This window comes from Bos indicus x Bos taurus, chromosome 9 (genome assembly GCF_003369695.1).
Source record: "Bos indicus x Bos taurus breed Angus x Brahman F1 hybrid chromosome 9, Bos_hybrid_MaternalHap_v2.0, whole genome shotgun sequence".
Classification (NCBI taxonomy): Eukaryota; Metazoa; Chordata; class Mammalia; order Artiodactyla; family Bovidae; genus Bos; species Bos indicus x Bos taurus.
The window spans coordinates 23444663-23461408 of record NC_040084.1 but is presented as its reverse complement, the minus strand read 5'-3'; the positions used below and the strand labels follow the sequence as shown (position 1 = coordinate 23461408).

General features: G+C 40.1%; 1 protein-coding gene across 1 annotated transcript in view; it reads left to right on the top strand.

The window, feature by feature from the left end:
• Nucleotides 1–264: 264 nt before the first annotated feature.
• The window catches only part of ME1 (malic enzyme 1), a 224529-nt gene continuing 208047 nt past the window's right edge, over nucleotides 265–16746 (top strand). Inside the window, exon 1 of the mRNA XM_027551016.1 lies at nucleotides 265–442. Coding sequence (XP_027406817.1) covers nucleotides 365–442 — 78 coding nt within the window. The 5' untranslated portion in view covers nucleotides 265–364. The remainder of the gene's footprint in view (nucleotides 443–16746) is intronic.

Here is a 16746-nt window from a genome sequence, read left to right as displayed (position 1 = left end):
AGCACGTCCCGCACGCAGGGATGGGCCGGGACGGTTGCGACTGTAAACCCATGGCGAGCGGGGGGACCCTGGGTGTGTGGAAGGGAGCGGCGCCACCCGGGCCTCGCTTTCCTCCTCCTCCTCGCTCGCCGCTCGCCAGATCGCCTACCATGACTCAGCGCTTCTCGCAGGCTGCCCGGCTGGGGACACCGGCTCCTCGCCGGCTCCTCCCGCCGCGTCCACCCCCTCTCGCCACCCACGCCCGCCCCCCGGCCGCCGGCCCTTTCTCCGCGCCGCCGCCGCTGCCGCCGCACTCCGCGCCAGCGTCCCGGCAGCATCCGCCGCCCGGCCCGCTCCCACTTGCCGCGCACGCTCGCCCCCAGCCATGGAGCCCCGGACCCCTCGCCGCCGCCACACCCCCCAGCGCGGCTACGCCGTCACCCGGAACCCCCACCTCAACAAGGTGAGCCCGCCTGCCCCTCCGCGGTCCCCGACTCCGTCCGGCTCACGGGCAACAGCACCCCGACCCTCCCCCGGCGGCGCCGCGGACGCCGCCTCGCCCCTCCGCCCGCGGCCCCCGGGACGCCCCCCGGGGCAGGCAGACCGGCGGGGCGACCCCCCACCGCACCCCACCCCACCCCGAGCCTCGGCGCTGGCCTAACGGAGGGGCCGCCGGGGGCTGGGGTGTGGGTACCCTGGAACGTGATGGGAGGCCGGGGGTTTGGCTCGGCGCCTCGGCATCTCGTTTGGGGAACGCAGGAGATGTACAGCTTGTTTTTAAATACTTCTCTGCTTCTCCAAAAGCAGAGCCAGGGCAGAGAAAGGAGTGGCAGCGAAGGGCGTGAACGGTTGTTGTCTGTGAGGGTAGCAGGTGGGCTGCCCGCTGGGGCCTCGGGGTGCCAATCCAAATAACGAGGTCCGCTCTGGGGTGCCGATCCCCGGAGGCTGCTGTGGGAGCGAGGTGGCCCTACTGGTCCAGCCTGGATGCAAACGTGCTCTGAGTGGCGGGTCACGTGAGCAACCTGAAAGTCAAGGCCTCTTGGTTTCTGGAGCGTGCCTGGTGGGTGGCTTCAGCCTCGGGCGCTGCGTGGCCTGGTGCACCACCCTGCCCTAGACTGTGGGGAGAGCCAGATTTTTTTGAATCGGGCCTTCTGGAAATGAATTTTCTAAGCCCTCCCCTCCTTTTCATTAAAAGGGCGATTCAGTGCAAGAGACCCCTTTTCAGATCCGTTTCCTTTTTCTTCACAGGTTAAACGCCCAAGATCTCTCTCAAATGAAAAAACACCTCGGCATGTATAAATTTGCTTATTGGCTATTTAGCATTCACCCTCTTTTTATAGTCAGGTTTGTCTGCAGATGGTTCCTTTTGTGTAAAGATGTGCTTTTTGACGTTTCCTTTGAATTTGGTATATGGAAAATGCCATCAGTCAGCACGGAAGCCTGTTGGTTCATTTTGGGATTCTCTTTACTAGACACTTTTTAACATCAAAAACTGGACTCAGCACCCCTCTCCCCGACTATGTTGCCTGGTAATTTGTATATTGTTATTAATGGCACGAAGACGTGTGGTTTCTTTGATTTAATAAGTTCTAGCTCCTGTGAGTTCTTTTTGATGTTTATGATGACAGGCAGTTTTACGTATCTATAATTACTTAGCATTTCTGGTCATAAAGCATTATGAAGTTTTAAATATTTCCCACTTATTTTTTCCTCAATGATTTTAATTGCTACCTTGATTTTTTTTCTTCCTTTTTATTCTAAAGGTTGGGGCCTATTTTAGGTAGGAAAAAAGGGAAATTTTGATGTGACAAAACAATTTATTGCTTGTGTACCTGCCTGCTATAATTCATGACCAAGTACTGGGTAGCCTCTTAACAAGAATCACATGAGTGGTATAACCTGTTTGAATTTCCTCAAGTCGCTGAGGAGGGTGCCTGTTTCAAGTGGGTTGATGGAATAGGCAATCCCAGAGCAAGAGTCATTACGCCATTACTGTTTACATCAAGAATTTATGATCTTGACATATTTTCAGTGCTCTTCATGAGTAAGGATTAATTTCTACTTAAGAATAATAGTATCACAGAGATCTTCCACCAAAGGCATTAAGGTGTAGGTGGCATTAATGTGTTAGAAACACCTTTTTTGAATTTGTAATTGAATTTTATTGCATAGTATCAATTTGGACTTAAAATTCAGGTGGCCGACTTTGGCGTGATTAATGGAATAAGTTTTACTCTTGTACAGTCCTAAGACTGTGTGGTCCTCGTGGAAATAACAGAGTATCTTCAGATGAACCATTGAAACTATAACTGTGGGATCTTCTTGAAGGACCCTACTTTGAAGACCTCTGAGCCTTTAAGTTTTCCTCTAGCCCAGGAATTTTTGTTGGTTTTTGCGGTAACTTTGGCTACAAAGAAACACTAGTAGATGTTCCTCCTGTAACACCCTACCTAGCCTGTCAGCTGGCTACACTAAGCCTCTCACACAGACCTTCATCACCTTACCTTTGGGTAACTGAGACAGTTTTTCTGGTTTTATTTTCATTGTTATAGTCTGTCTTACATGTAGATGTGAAAGAAATATCTTCGTCAGTTAGCATGTTCTTCACGTTCTGCTTCTGTTATCCGAGTATTTGCTGTGTGGCATTATTTCCTATTATGTGATGTGTGTTCTCAGTCGTGTCCGACTTTGGGTACCTTGGGCTGCAGCCCTCCAGGCTCCTCTGTCCATGGAATTTTCCAGGCCAGATTACTGGAGTGGACTGCCATTTCCTCCTCTAGGGGATCTTCCCAACCCAGGGATTGAACCCACATCTCTTCTGTCTCCTGTATTGGCAGGCAGAATTTTTTTTACCATTGTGCCACCTGGGATGCCCCCTCTAATCTCTTTCCTATTATGTTGAGCATAAAATCAATCTGTCAATTAGGTTTACTGTCTTCTCCAAATTTATCTCATTAGTTCCTCAGTTTAGTTTTCCACTTAAAATATATTTGCTGAATCTCTTACTTAATACCTTTTGTCTGTGTGTAATTCCTACAATTAAAATATTTAGTTGATTTAGTTCTCTCTTTAGGGAAGAATCTCCTAAGGAGTCTTTATTATCATACTTAATACCTTTGTTTTTTATATAGTCTATTGTAGCATGTCATTTAGTATTTACTATAGTGTATTTTTTATTTGAGTTGGATTGTCATAGGGCAGGCATTGTAATCCTTAGTACAGAATTTTGCTCAATGTACATTAAATATTTAATGAATAAATGAACCATGTTTAAGAACTGTTTTTTGTCTTTCAAACAGAACTCAACTTTTAAAGCAGGTAGGTCTTAAAGTGGTAGTTTGAGCATTATTCTAAGACATTTACCCTTTTTAGTGTAATTTCTTGAAAGTAAACTCACATTGAAAGCTAAAGCTCAGTTGACTTCATATACCATTATATTGTATTGTGTAATGGCATATAGTCAGAAACGATGGAATTTGGTTTAAGCCTGGGCATGCCATGAAATTTTATTTATTTGCTGGATAACCTTTCAGAGGTGCTTAATCTTGGTACAAATTGAATTTAACAGTAAATGTGATCAGAATTAAAAAATAAAGAATTTAAGGGAAGTCCAGTGGTTAGGATTCTACCCTTTCACTGCTGAGAACTCAAGTTCAATTGCTGGTCAGGGAACTAAGAACACATAAGCTGTGCAACACATCCAATAAAGAAAGAAAGAAATGAAGAAGTTAAAAAAACCTTAGAGAAGTAGAATCTTTCTTCACTGGTAATAATCCTGTCTGGTTCTCACTGTTTGTATATTCACGTATGCATCACTGCAGGTAGGATTGCCTTGTAGGACGTGGAGAAGCATTTCTGCCTCACACATAGGAGATTCAGTATCTTTCTGTCCATAGCCCAAATTGCTTTTGAGGTGCTCATCTTTGTCTGAGTTATATGTCCTCTGATTTAACATTTAATGTTTATAATTTTCAAGGATATCCTCTGATTTCGATCAGTTGTATTTCAAATTTTTTCTCAGGAATTTTCAATAATAAAATAATGTTTCATAAATCACTCTTCAGAGTTAAAATTCTACATACAAAACTAATCACACGTATTTTTTTAATTTCCCAACTTATTATTTAGTTGTATTTCTTCGTGCAGTGGTAGAAAACACTAGTTGATAGGTGTGTTACAATTAAGTTGTTTACATGGCTTCTGTATCTTTAAGACGAAATGATAAATGTGACCTATAAGTAAATTAGATCCAGTTTAAGATAGTGATGGTGATTTATCTATGTCAGTTTTGGTGAGCCTGTTAACTTTTACATGTGAGAAATGAGCTTCTGGGCATGTGCTTTTGCAGATGTTTGTCTTGATATGCCAAGACACAGATGAATGTGTTGTAGGGAAAAAAGAGAGAAACAAGGCTGATGACTATGAAGGAAAGGTACCTTAAACCTCTTCTTTTTCTTCAGTGTAAACTGTACTGGAATGAATCATTCAGAAATTTTTCACCTAGTATAGGCTTCCCAGGAGGCTCAATAGTGAACAATCCATCTGCTAATGCAATGCAGGAGACATGAGTTCGATCCCTGTGTGAGGCCGATCCTCTGGAGGAAGAAATGGCAATCCACTCCAGTATTCTTACCTGGAAAATCCCATGGACAGAGAATTCTGGCAGGCAACAGTCCATAGGGTCCCAAAGAGTCAGACATGATAGCAACTGAGCACACAGTTCTCTCGAGTTGCCTCGACAGTATGAGAAACTGATACATTATTTAATGTGAAATCTTATGGATGTGAAGGCAATCATAAGATGTACAGCCATATGCCTCCATATTTGTCTGTTGGCCTTGGTAACACAGGATAGCACAAAACAAAAAAATGTTGTGTTCTAATGAATAGAAGGATGAATTCGATTCAAGAACTGGTGATGTGGAGTATGGGCTTTGCTGGTGGTTGAGACAGTAAAGAATCTGCCTACAGTGCAGGAGATCTGGGTTCGATCCCTAGGTAAGGAAGATCCCCTGGAGAAGCGAGTGGCAACCCACTCCAAAATTTTTGCCTGGAGAATCCCCTGGACAGAGGAGCCTGTCAGACTACAGTCCATAGGGTTGCAAAGAGCTGGATATGACTGACTGGAGTACAGAAAATGTTGAAGAGAGGAATAGCTTTGAGATTTTTCATTTTGTGTTCTGATGTCCTTCAAACTTTTGGACAAGTGTGGAAATAGGAAATAATAGAATGAAGCCTCTAAAGCTTTGTGTCTAGAAGAAGTGAAGCCACCAATTCATTTCAGTGAGATTTTCTTAACTGGCTTCATTTATTTTCTTTGTAATATAGAGTGATGATATCATTTATTTCTTTTACATTTTAACATAGTTATTCAGAATCCACTATATGCTAGGTAATATTCTGGATACAGGGGATATTCAATGAATAAGATTCTTGCTTTAAATGTACTTACATTTCCATTGTAATATGATTTCTGTTTTACCTCTTTGCTCAGATATTAAAGAGTATATATTAGTTGTCCTTGAATTATATATTATAAACAGGTTTTTATTACAACTAATTATTGATACATTTTTATATGTAGAGTTAGAACTCAGAGCTAGAAAGATTATGAAGTACTTATGTTTTTAGTGTACTTTTTACTCCCTTCTCTCTTGAATTTTTGATTTAGCAAATTGAGCATGATTGTGTTACTTATTAAATTAATGAATTTTATAGTAAAAAAAAAACCCTATATTTAGCTCTGGGTGAAACATTTACATTTTAGTCTCGGATTCATGTAAATGCACTCGACTGACATCAGATGACCTTTGCAATCCTTCATAGATTTTCACAGAGCCAGGTGGAGGTTAAAGAATGTCTCTGTGGAGAAAAAGAACAAGGAAAGCCTTTTGCTTCTCAGGACTGTGCTCCAAGTGTGTAAAGGCTTGGAAGTTTATGAGAGAAAGGTAGAGGTATGCCCTGGGGAGTTAAACTTTTTGGGGTGAGTGCAGTGAAATGCAAAAATAAAAGATTTAGAGTCCAGTGAAACCAGCCTTTAATATATTTGACTTTGGAAGTAATCAGGACTCGGACAAGACAAGTATTTGGACTGTTTTCCAATGGTTTTCAAAACTGACATGATCAAATAATGTTACAGACTCCAGGTGGCCTGATTTGGTCTATTTATTACATCATTATTTATTTTATGTTACTAAGCCAACTCAACAAACACATTGGCAGTGTATGGACCCAGAATTGATCAGCAGACATGTTGCAATTCAGCAGGACTAATTTGGGACTGTTGGTGCCCTAAATTGTTAAGAAATTGTTTTAGACATGCGGCCTAAATATACAGTGTGGTTTTTGTATACTTAAAGGGCTATTTAAGATATTTTATGGCTTATATACTAATTTTTACCCATCTAACTTAGTGTATGTAGTATAGTACATTTTAAAACAAAGGATTATTGTTGCTGTAAATGAATTTAGAGAATTTAAAACAATTTAAAGAATTTAGAGAATTTAAAACAAAGACCCTGAAGATATATCTAAGTTAGCCATCAACTAAACTGGTTTCAGATGCTTGAGGCCTTTGAAATTAAAGACAAGGGAGACACTGTGCCTTTAAGCTTCTGTAGTTTAACCAGGTAGTTTGGAAAGTCAAAATAGTAATTGATAATGTTCTCTAAAAACATGGGAATATAATTATCAGAGGTTCAATGTAAATAAACAAACTCTAGACCTAACAACTATTATATTTTTACTATTCAGGTAATGCTTAAGTACATTAGCAAGAGTACTTACATGTTCATAGAAACATGATTATGTGAGTTATATCATGATTACATTATGAGTAGCCCAGTAGTAGTTAAATTCTAGACTGTTTCATTAAGACCTGGAAACTGAAGGAGGTCTAAGGCTCCATTATAATATTCCAGTTGGGCCCCTAAAGCTTGTAATATATTAAAATACATTTAAAACATCTATTCAGAGCCCTCTAAAATACTTTCAAACTTCTTTGATTGTAACACTATATATGTGTAAGTATATTGTTATGGGCTGAATTGTGTCCTTCCTAAAATTACATGTTGAAGCTTTAACTTCCCGTTTATCTGAATTTAAGCATATTTGGAGATAAAATCTTTGAAGAGATAATTAAGGTAAAATCAGATCTTTAGGATGGACCCTAATCCAATATGACTGGTGTCCTTAAAAGAAGAGACTAGGACTCAGTGGGAGAAGATATGCATCTACAAGTCAGGGAGAGAAGCCTTGAAATGTAAGCAGCCCTACCAACTGAAATCTTGGTCTTGGACTTTGAGCCTCTAGAATTGTGAGAAAATGAATTTCTGTTGTTTTAGCCACCCTTTGTGGTCTGTTGCAGCCGGCGCGCTTCTCAATGAAACTAGGCCATGCCATGTGGGGCCACCCAAGATGGGAGGGTCATGGTGGAGAGGTCTGATAGAATGTGGTCCACTGGAGAAGGGAATGGCAAACCACTTCAGTATTCTTGCCTTGAGAACCCCATGAACAGTATGAAAAGGCAAAATGATAGGATACTGAAAGAGGAACTCCCCAGGTCAGTAGGTGCCCAGTTGCTACTGGAGATCAGTGGAGAAATAACTCCAGGAGGAATGAAGGGATGGAGCCAAAGCAAAAACAATACCCAGTTGTGGATGTAGCCAGTGATAGAAGCAAGGTCCGATACTGTAAAGAGCAATATTGCATAGGAACCTGGAATGTTAGGTCCATGAATCAAGGTAAATTGGAGGTGGTCAGACAGAAGATGGCAAGAGTGAACGTCGATATTCTAGGAATCGGCGAACTAAAATGGACTGGAATGGGTGAATTTAACTCAGATGACCATTATATGTACTACTGTGGACAGGAATTCCTTGGAAGAAATGGAGTAGCCATCATGGTCAACAAGAGAGTCTGAAATGCAGTACTTGGAAGCAATCTCAAAAATGACAGAATGATCTCTGTTTGTTTCCAAGGCAAACAATTCAGTATCACAATAATCCAAGCCTATGCCCCAACCAGTTTAACACTGAAGAAGCTGAAGTTGAACAGTTCCTACAAGACCTGTTAGAACTAACACCCAAATAAGATGTCCTTTTCATTATAGGGGACTGGAATGCAAAAGTAGGAAGTCAAGAAACACCTGGAGTAACAAGCAAATTTGGCCTTGGAGTATGGAATGAAGCAGGGCAAAGACTAATAGAGGTTTGCCAAGAAAATGCACTGGTCATAGCAAACACCCTCTTGCAACAACACAAGAGAAGACTCTACACATGGACATCACCAGATGGTCAACACCGAAATCAGATTGATTATATTCTTTGCAGCCAAAGATGGAGAAGCTGTATACAGTCAGCAAAAACAAGACCAGGAGCTGACTGTGGCTCAGATCATGAACTCCTTATTGCCAAATTCAGACATAAATTGAAGAAAGTAGGGAAAACCACTAGACCATTCAGATATGACCTAAATCAAATCACTTATGATTATCCAGTAGAAGTGAGAAATAGATTTAAGGGACAAGATCTGATAGACAGAGTGCCTGATGAATTATGGACAGAGGTTCGTGACATTGTACAGGAGACAGGGATCAAGACCATCCCCATGGAAAAGAAATGCAAAAAAGCAAAATGGCTGGGGAGGCTTTACAAATAGCTATGAAAAGAAGAGAAGCCAGAAGCAAAGGAGTAAAGGAAAGATAAAAGCATCTGAATGCAGAGTTCCAAAGAATAGCAAGAAGAGATAGGAAAGCCTTCCTCAGCGATCAATGCAAAGAAATAGAGGAAAACAACAGAATAGGAAAGACTAGAGATCTCTTCAAAAAAATTAGAGATACCAAGGGGACATTTCATGCAAAGATGGGCTTGATAAAGGAGAAATGGTATGGACCTAACAGAAGCAGAAGATATTAAGAAGAGGTGGCAAGAATACACAGAAGAACTGTACAAAAAAGATCTTCATGACCCAGATAATCATGATGGTGTGATCACTCACCTAGAGCCAGACATCCTGGAATGTGAAGTCAAATGGGCCTTAGAAAGCATCATTATGAACAAAGCTAGTGGAGGTGATGGAATTCCAGTTGAGCTATTTCAAATCCTGAAAGATGATGCTGTGAAAGCACTGCACTCAATATGCCAGCACATTTGGAAAACTCAGCAGTGGCCACAGGACTAGAAAAGGTCAGTTTTCATTCCAATCCCAAACAAAGGCAATCCCAAAGAATGCTGAAACTACCGCACAATTGCACTCATTTCACACGCTAGTAAAATAACGCTCAAAATTCTCCAAGCCAGGCTTCAGCAATATGTGAACCGGGAACTTCCAGATGTTCAAGCTGGTTTTAGAAAAGGCAGAGGAACCAGAGATTAAATTGCCCATATCCACTGGATCATCAAAAAAGAGAGTTCCAGAAAAGCATCTATTTCTGCTTTATTGACTATGCCAAAGCCTTTGACTGTGTGGGTCACAATAAACTCTGGAAAATTCTGAAAGAGATGGAAATACCAGACTACCTGACATGCCTCTTGAGAAACCTATATGCAGGTCAGGAAGCAACAATTAGCACTGGACATGGAACAACAGACTGGTTCCAAATAGGAAAAGGAGTACGTCAAGGCTGTATATTGTCACCCTGCTTATTGAACTTATATGCAGAGTACATCATGAGAAACGGCTGGAGGAAGCACAAGCTGGAATCAAGATTGCCGGGAGAAATATCAATAACCTCAGATATGCAGATGATACCACCCTTATGGCAGAAAGTGAAGAGGAATTAAAAAGCCTCTTGAAAGTGAAAGAGAGGGAAAAAGTTGGCTTAAAGTTCAACATTCAGAAAACTAAGATCATGGCATCCGGTCCCATCACTTCATGGGAAATAGATGGGGAAAGGGGAAACAGTAGAAACAGTGTCAGACTTTATTGTTTTGGGCTCCAGAATCACTGCAGATGGTGATTGCAGCCATGAAATTAAAAGACGCTTACCTCTTGGAAGGAAAATTGGAAGAATCAATATAGTGAAAATGAGTATACTACTCAAAGCAATTTATAGATTCAATGCAATCCCTATCAAGCTACCAACGGTATTCTTCACAGAGCTAGAACAAATAATTTCACAATTTGTATGGAAATACAAAAAACCTCGAATAGCCAAAGCGATCTTGAGAAAGAAGAATGGAACTGGAGGAATCAACCTACCTGACTTCAGGCTCTACTACAAAGCCACAGTTATCAAGACAGTATGGTACTGGCACAAAGACAGAAATATAGATCAATGGAACAAAACAGAAAGCCCAGAGATAAATCCACGCACATATGGACACCTTATCTTTGACAAAGGAGGCAAGAATATACAATGGATTAAAGACAATCTCTTTAACAAGTGGTGCTGGGAAATCTGGTCAACCACTTGTAAAAGAATGAAACTAGAACACTTTCTAACACCATACACAAAAATAAACTCAAAATGGATTAAAGATCTCAACGTAAGACCAGAAACTATAAAACTCCTAGAGGAGAACATAGGCAAAACACTCTCCGACATACATCACAGCAGGATCCTCTATGACCCACCTCCCAGAATATTGGAAATAAAAGCAAAAATAAACAAATGGGACCTAGTTAACCTTAAAAGCTTCTGCACATCAAAGGAAACCATTAGCAAGGTGAAAAGGCAGCCTTCAGAATGGGAGAAAATAATAGCAAATGAAGCAACTGACAAACAACTAATCTCAAAAATATACAAGCAACTCCTATAGCTCAACTCCAGAAAAATAAATGACCCAATCAAAAAATGGGCCAAAGAACTAAATAGACATTTCTCCAAAGAAGACATACAGATGGCTAACAAACACATGAAAAGATGCTCAACATCACTCATTATCAGAGAAATGCAAATCAAAACCACTATGAGGTACCATTTCACACCAGTCAGAATGGCTGCGATCCAAAAGTCTACAAATAATAAATGCTGGAGAGGGTGTGGAGAAAAGGGAACCCTCTTACACTGTTGGTGGGAATGCAAACTAGTACAGCCACTATGGAGAACAGTGTGGAGATTCCTTAAAAAACTGGAAATAGAACTGCCTTATGATCCAGCAATCCCACTGCTAGGCATACACACTGAGGAAACCAGAAGGGAAAGAGACACGTGTACCCCAATGTTCATCGCAGCACTGTTTATAATAGCCAGGACATGGAAGCAACCTAGATGTCCATCAGCAGATGAATGGATAAGCAAGCTGTGGTACATATACACAATGGAGTATTACTCAGCCATTAAAAAGAAAACATTTGAATCCGTTCTAATGAGGTGGATGAAACTGGAGCCTATTATACAGAGTGAAGTAAGCCAGAAGGAAAAACATCAATACAGTATACTAACACATATATATGGAATTTAGAAAGATGGTAACAATAACCCTGTGTACGAGACAGCAAAAGAGACACTGATGTATAGAACAGTCTTATGGACTCTGTGGGAGAGGGAGAGGGTGGGAAGATTTGGGAGAATGACATTTAAACATGTAAAATATCATGTAAGAAACGAGTTGCCAGTCCAGGTTCGATGCACGATACTGGATGCTTGGAGCTAGTGCACTGGGACGACCCAGAGGGATGGTATGGGGAGGGAGGAGGGAGGAGGGTTCAGGATGGGGAACACATGTATACCTGTGGCAGATTCATTTTGATATTTGGCAAAACTAATACAATTGTGTAAAGTTTAAAAATAAAATTAAAAAAAAAAACACTAAGATTTGTCAACATTGAGAAAGAGATGTGCTAAAAAAAAAACAAAAAAAACAAAAAAGAAAGTTACAACCAATCTAGATAGCATATTAAAAAGCAGAGAGATTACTTTGCCAACAAAGGTTCTGTCCAGTCAAGGCTATGGTTTTTCCTGTGGTCATGTATGGATGTGAGAGTTGGACTGTGAAGAAACCTGAGCACTGAAGAATTGATGCTTTTGAACTGTGGTGTTGGAGAAGACTCTTGAGAGTCCCTTGGACTGCAAGGAGATCCAACCAGTCCATTCTAAAAGAGATCAGTCCTGGTGTTCATTGGAATGACTGATGCTAAAGCTGGAACTCCAATACTTTGGCCACCTCATGCGAAGAGTTGACTCATTGGAAAAGACCCTGATGCTGGGAGGGATTGGGGGCAGGAGAAAAAGGGGACAACAGAGGATGAAATGGCTGGATGGCATCACTGACTCGATGGACGTGAGTTTGAGTGAACTCCGGGAGTTGGTGATGGACAGGGAGGCCTGGCGTGCTGTGATTCATGGGGTCGCAAAGAGATGGACACGACTGAGCGACTGAACTGAACTCTGGTACTTTGTTATTGCAGCTTTAGCAAACTAATATATTTAGGTAATTGAAACAAAATTTCATAATACACTACTTTCCCTTGCAGTGTACTTTGCCTTGCTACTCTAGTAGTATCCCATTTTAATTAAAAAAAAAAATATTAGTTGTGATTCACTCGTGAATCACAATCCATTTAATCCATTAAAAATCCAAGTTTAAAAAATTCTGCCCTTTGGTTAAGTAGTGCTTTCATGTAGCTGGGAAGATTATTATAGAGTGAGTTTATCATCTGTCTTAATGTTGCATCTGAAGTTCAGCTTTGACTTGGCAGTACTACACTAGCCTCCTTTTGTTTTCCATCTACCTATCCAAATTGAACTGTGGTGTTGGAGAAGACTGTTGAGAGTCCCTTGGACTGCAAGGAGATCCAACCAGTCCATAAGGAGATCAGCCCTGGGTGTTCTTTGGAAGGAATGATGCTAAAGCTGAAACTCCAGTACTTTGGCCACCTCATGCGAAGAGTTGACTCATTGGAAAAGACTCTGATGCTGGGAGGGATTGGGGGCAGGAGGAGAAGGGGACAACAGAGGATGAGATGGCTGGATGGCATCACCGACTCGATGGATGCGAGTTTGAGTGAACTCCGGGAGTTGGTGATGGACAGGGAGGCCTGGCGTGCTGCAATTCATAGGGTCTCAAAGAGTTGGACACGACTGAGCAACTGAACTGAACTGATCCAAATTGAGGTATCTCTTTAAACAATAATCTGGAAACTATGAGATTGTTATTGTTGTTACTAATAGTGGCAGGTCTGGTTAGTCAGCAAAACAATAAGATCTTATGTACCAAGAGCCAAAAGAAATTGAAACTTAGTGTTTTTATGGGCCTTTAAATATTTTGCTTATTCAAAATTTTGCTTATATTTAATTTTTATGTATGTTAAGTATAACATAATGACAGAATTAAGAGAAGATTGGTCATTATCAATAAATATGAATGAAGATTAACTCACCTGCTAATAAAATTATTTTTGGGTTATTTCACAAAGTACAAGCAGACCATGTTGCATATTGAAAAAGAAATGTTACAGAAAGACTAGAAATAAAGATATGAGAAAATGAAAACAGCAAGAAACAGGATTGTCCTGACATGAGACAATGTGAAGTTCATGCCAAAAAGCATTAAATGAGACAAAATACACTTTATAATGTTGAAAGGTATGATCCTGAGTGAAGTTTTAAATGTAATGAATGTCTGTGCACCAAGTAATGGAGCAGCTACCTTTATGAAAAAAGACGCTGTAGGACATGCAAAGAGAAACATCAAAAACACGAACACTAGAAGACTTCACCAAATCTCTCTCAGTGCAGTACACGTCACGGGAAAAAAGTTGTCTTCATAGAGCAATTTTTTCCTCAAATTTTCCAGGAAATTTATTTTTTTCCATGTCATGGGAAAATTCAGTTGAGGAATTGGGAAAATGAGAAAGCTTAGTAAATAACATAGAGATATTAGAGTTACTACTGGTTTGAGAGACCCATTGACATAAGTCAAAAGGAAGAGCTGGAAATGGTACTTGTAGAGTCAGATGTTAAGGCTTACATTCCCTAGGATCTTCACAGCAGTAATGATTTAATCTGTTAGTTTTGCTTGTAGCCAAATTCTGACAACATCTGTCTTTTAATTTCTCTGTTTAGACCATTTACATTTAATGTGATTATTAATGTGGGCCTCCTAGGGGGCTCAGTGGTCAACTCTCCGTCTGCACTGCAGGAGTTGTGGGTTACACGGGTTGGAATTCTGGGACAGGAAGATCCCCTGGAGAAGGAAATGGCAACCCACTCCAGTATTCTGTCCTTGGAAAGCCCATGGATAGAGAAACCTGGCAGGCTACAGTCTGTGGATTCAAACACAACTTAGCGACTGAACAGTAACGATTATTAATATGCTTGAATTTCTGTCCAGCATTTTATTATTAGGTGTCTGTCCTCTCTGCTTTTCATTCTTCTGTTTCTGTTTCTCCTTTCCTGCCTTCTTATGTATTATTTGAATGTTTTTATTATTCCCTTTTAATCTCTCTGTTTTTGACAGTATCTCTTTGTGTAGACTTTATTAGTTGCTATGGAAATTACGATATACATATGTTTTAATAATTACTTAAAATGAACATTTTACCACTTAAATTGAAATGTAGAAATCTTACCATCATATAGGTCTCACTGCTTTCCTCTTTATGTTACCATTGTTATATGTATTATATCCACTTACATCTGCATGTATGTATTATATAATGAGATTATTATGTATTACAAATGGAGATATAATTGACGTGCTGGCTTAAAACTCAGCATTCAAAAACTAAGATCATGACATCCAGTCCCATCACTTCATGGAAAATAGATGGGGAAACATGGAAACAGTAGCAGAGTTTATTTTCTTGAGCTCCAAAATCACTGTGGACAGTGTTTGCAGTCATGAAATTAAAAGATGCCTGCTCCTTGGACGAAAGCTATGACAAACCTAGACAGCATATTAAAAAGAAGAGACATCACTTTGCTAACGAAGGTCCACATAGTCAAAGTTCTGGTTTTTCCAGTAGTCATGTATGGATAGGAGAGTTGGACCTAGAGAAGGCGAAGTGTCGAAGAACCGATGCTTTCAAACTGTGGTGCTAGAGAAGACTCCTGAGAGTCCCTGGGACAGCAAGGAGAGCAAACCAGTCCATCCTAAAGGAAATCAACCCTAAATATTCACTGGAAGGACTGATGCTGAAACTGAAGCTCCAGTACTTCGGCCACATGATGTGAAGAGCCAACTCATTGGAAAAGACCCTGGTGCTAGAAAAGATCGAAGGTAGGAGAAGAAGGGAGCAACAGAGGATGAAATGGTTGGACTGCATCATCAACACAATGGACATGAGTTGAGCAAGCTCAGGGAGATGGTGAAGGACAGAGAAGCCTGGTGTGCTGCAGTCCAGGGGGTCACAAAGAGTCAGACATGACTGAGCAACTGAACAACAACAATAATTGATACGAGATGTTATACTAGCTTCAGATATACAGTGTAGTGATTCAATTTTGTATATATTGTGAAATGATTACCGCAATAAGTCTAGTTAACATCCATCATTGTACAAGGTTGCAGAAATTTTTTTTCTTGTGATAACACCTTTTCAAGTGTACTCTCTAAGCCACCTAACTTGCAATAGGATTTTATTGACCGTAGTCACCTTGCTGTACATTTCATCCCCTGGACTTATTTTATAACTGGAAGTTTGTACCTTTTCATCACCATCACCTGTTTTGCCCATTTCTTACTCCCCACCTCTGGCAACCACCAATCTTTTTTCTGTATCTGTGAGCTCATTTTTGTCATTTTTGAAAAAATTCCACGTATAAGTGAGATCAAACAGTATTTGTCTTTCCCTGTCTGACTTCACTTTAGCATAACGCTCTCAGGGTCCATCCAGCTTATTGCAAATCGCAAGATTTCTTTTTTTTATGGCTGAATAATATCCCATTGTATATATGTACACCACACTTTCTTTATCCATTCATCCATTGATGGACACTTAGTTTGTGTCCCTGACTTGACTGTTGTAAATAATGCCTCAGTGAACATGGGGTGCACGTATCGTTTTGAGTTAGTGCTTTGTGTTCTACAGATAAACACCAAGACGTGGAATTTCTGCATATGGTAGCTGTATTTTTAATTTGGGGAAGAACTTCCATACTCTTTTCCATAGTGGCTGCCCCAGTTTCACTTGTACCAACCATACATGAGGGTTCTCTTTTTCCCACATCCTTGTCAACACATGTTATTTCTTGTCTTTTTGCTAATAGTGATTTTAACAGGTATGAGATGATATCTCATTGAGGTTTGGATTTGCATTTCCCTGGTGATTGGTGATATTGAAGACTTTTTAATGTACCTGTTGGCCATCTATATGTCTTCTGTAGAAAATGTCTATTCAGATCTTTGGCCCATTTTTAAAAAGAATTCTTTGTTTTTTAGCTATTGTCTGGGAAGTATTTTTGATGTAATAATTTAATGTAATGTTTATAATTTTTTAACTGTTATACTCATTTTAAAGAATTTAAAAAGGAAAGGACAGTCCATTATAGTTACCCAAATATTTACCATTTCTCTTACTCGTCTTTCATTCCGATGTTTCAGATTTTTCTTAGGTATCATTTCCCTTCGAGCTAAAGAATTGCCTTTAGCATTTCTTTAAGAGCATTTTGCTGGAAACAAGTTGTCTGTTTTTTCCTTCATCTGAGATGCCTTTAATTCATTTTCATTTCTGAAAGATGTTTTCACCAGTTATAGAATTGTGGGTTGACAGTTGTTTTCCTTAAACCCTTTAAAAATGCTGTTTCTCTTTGTTTTGGCATCTCTTCCATCTGATGAGAAATCTGCAATCATTTGAAATATTGTGTGTACGTAATGTGTTGTT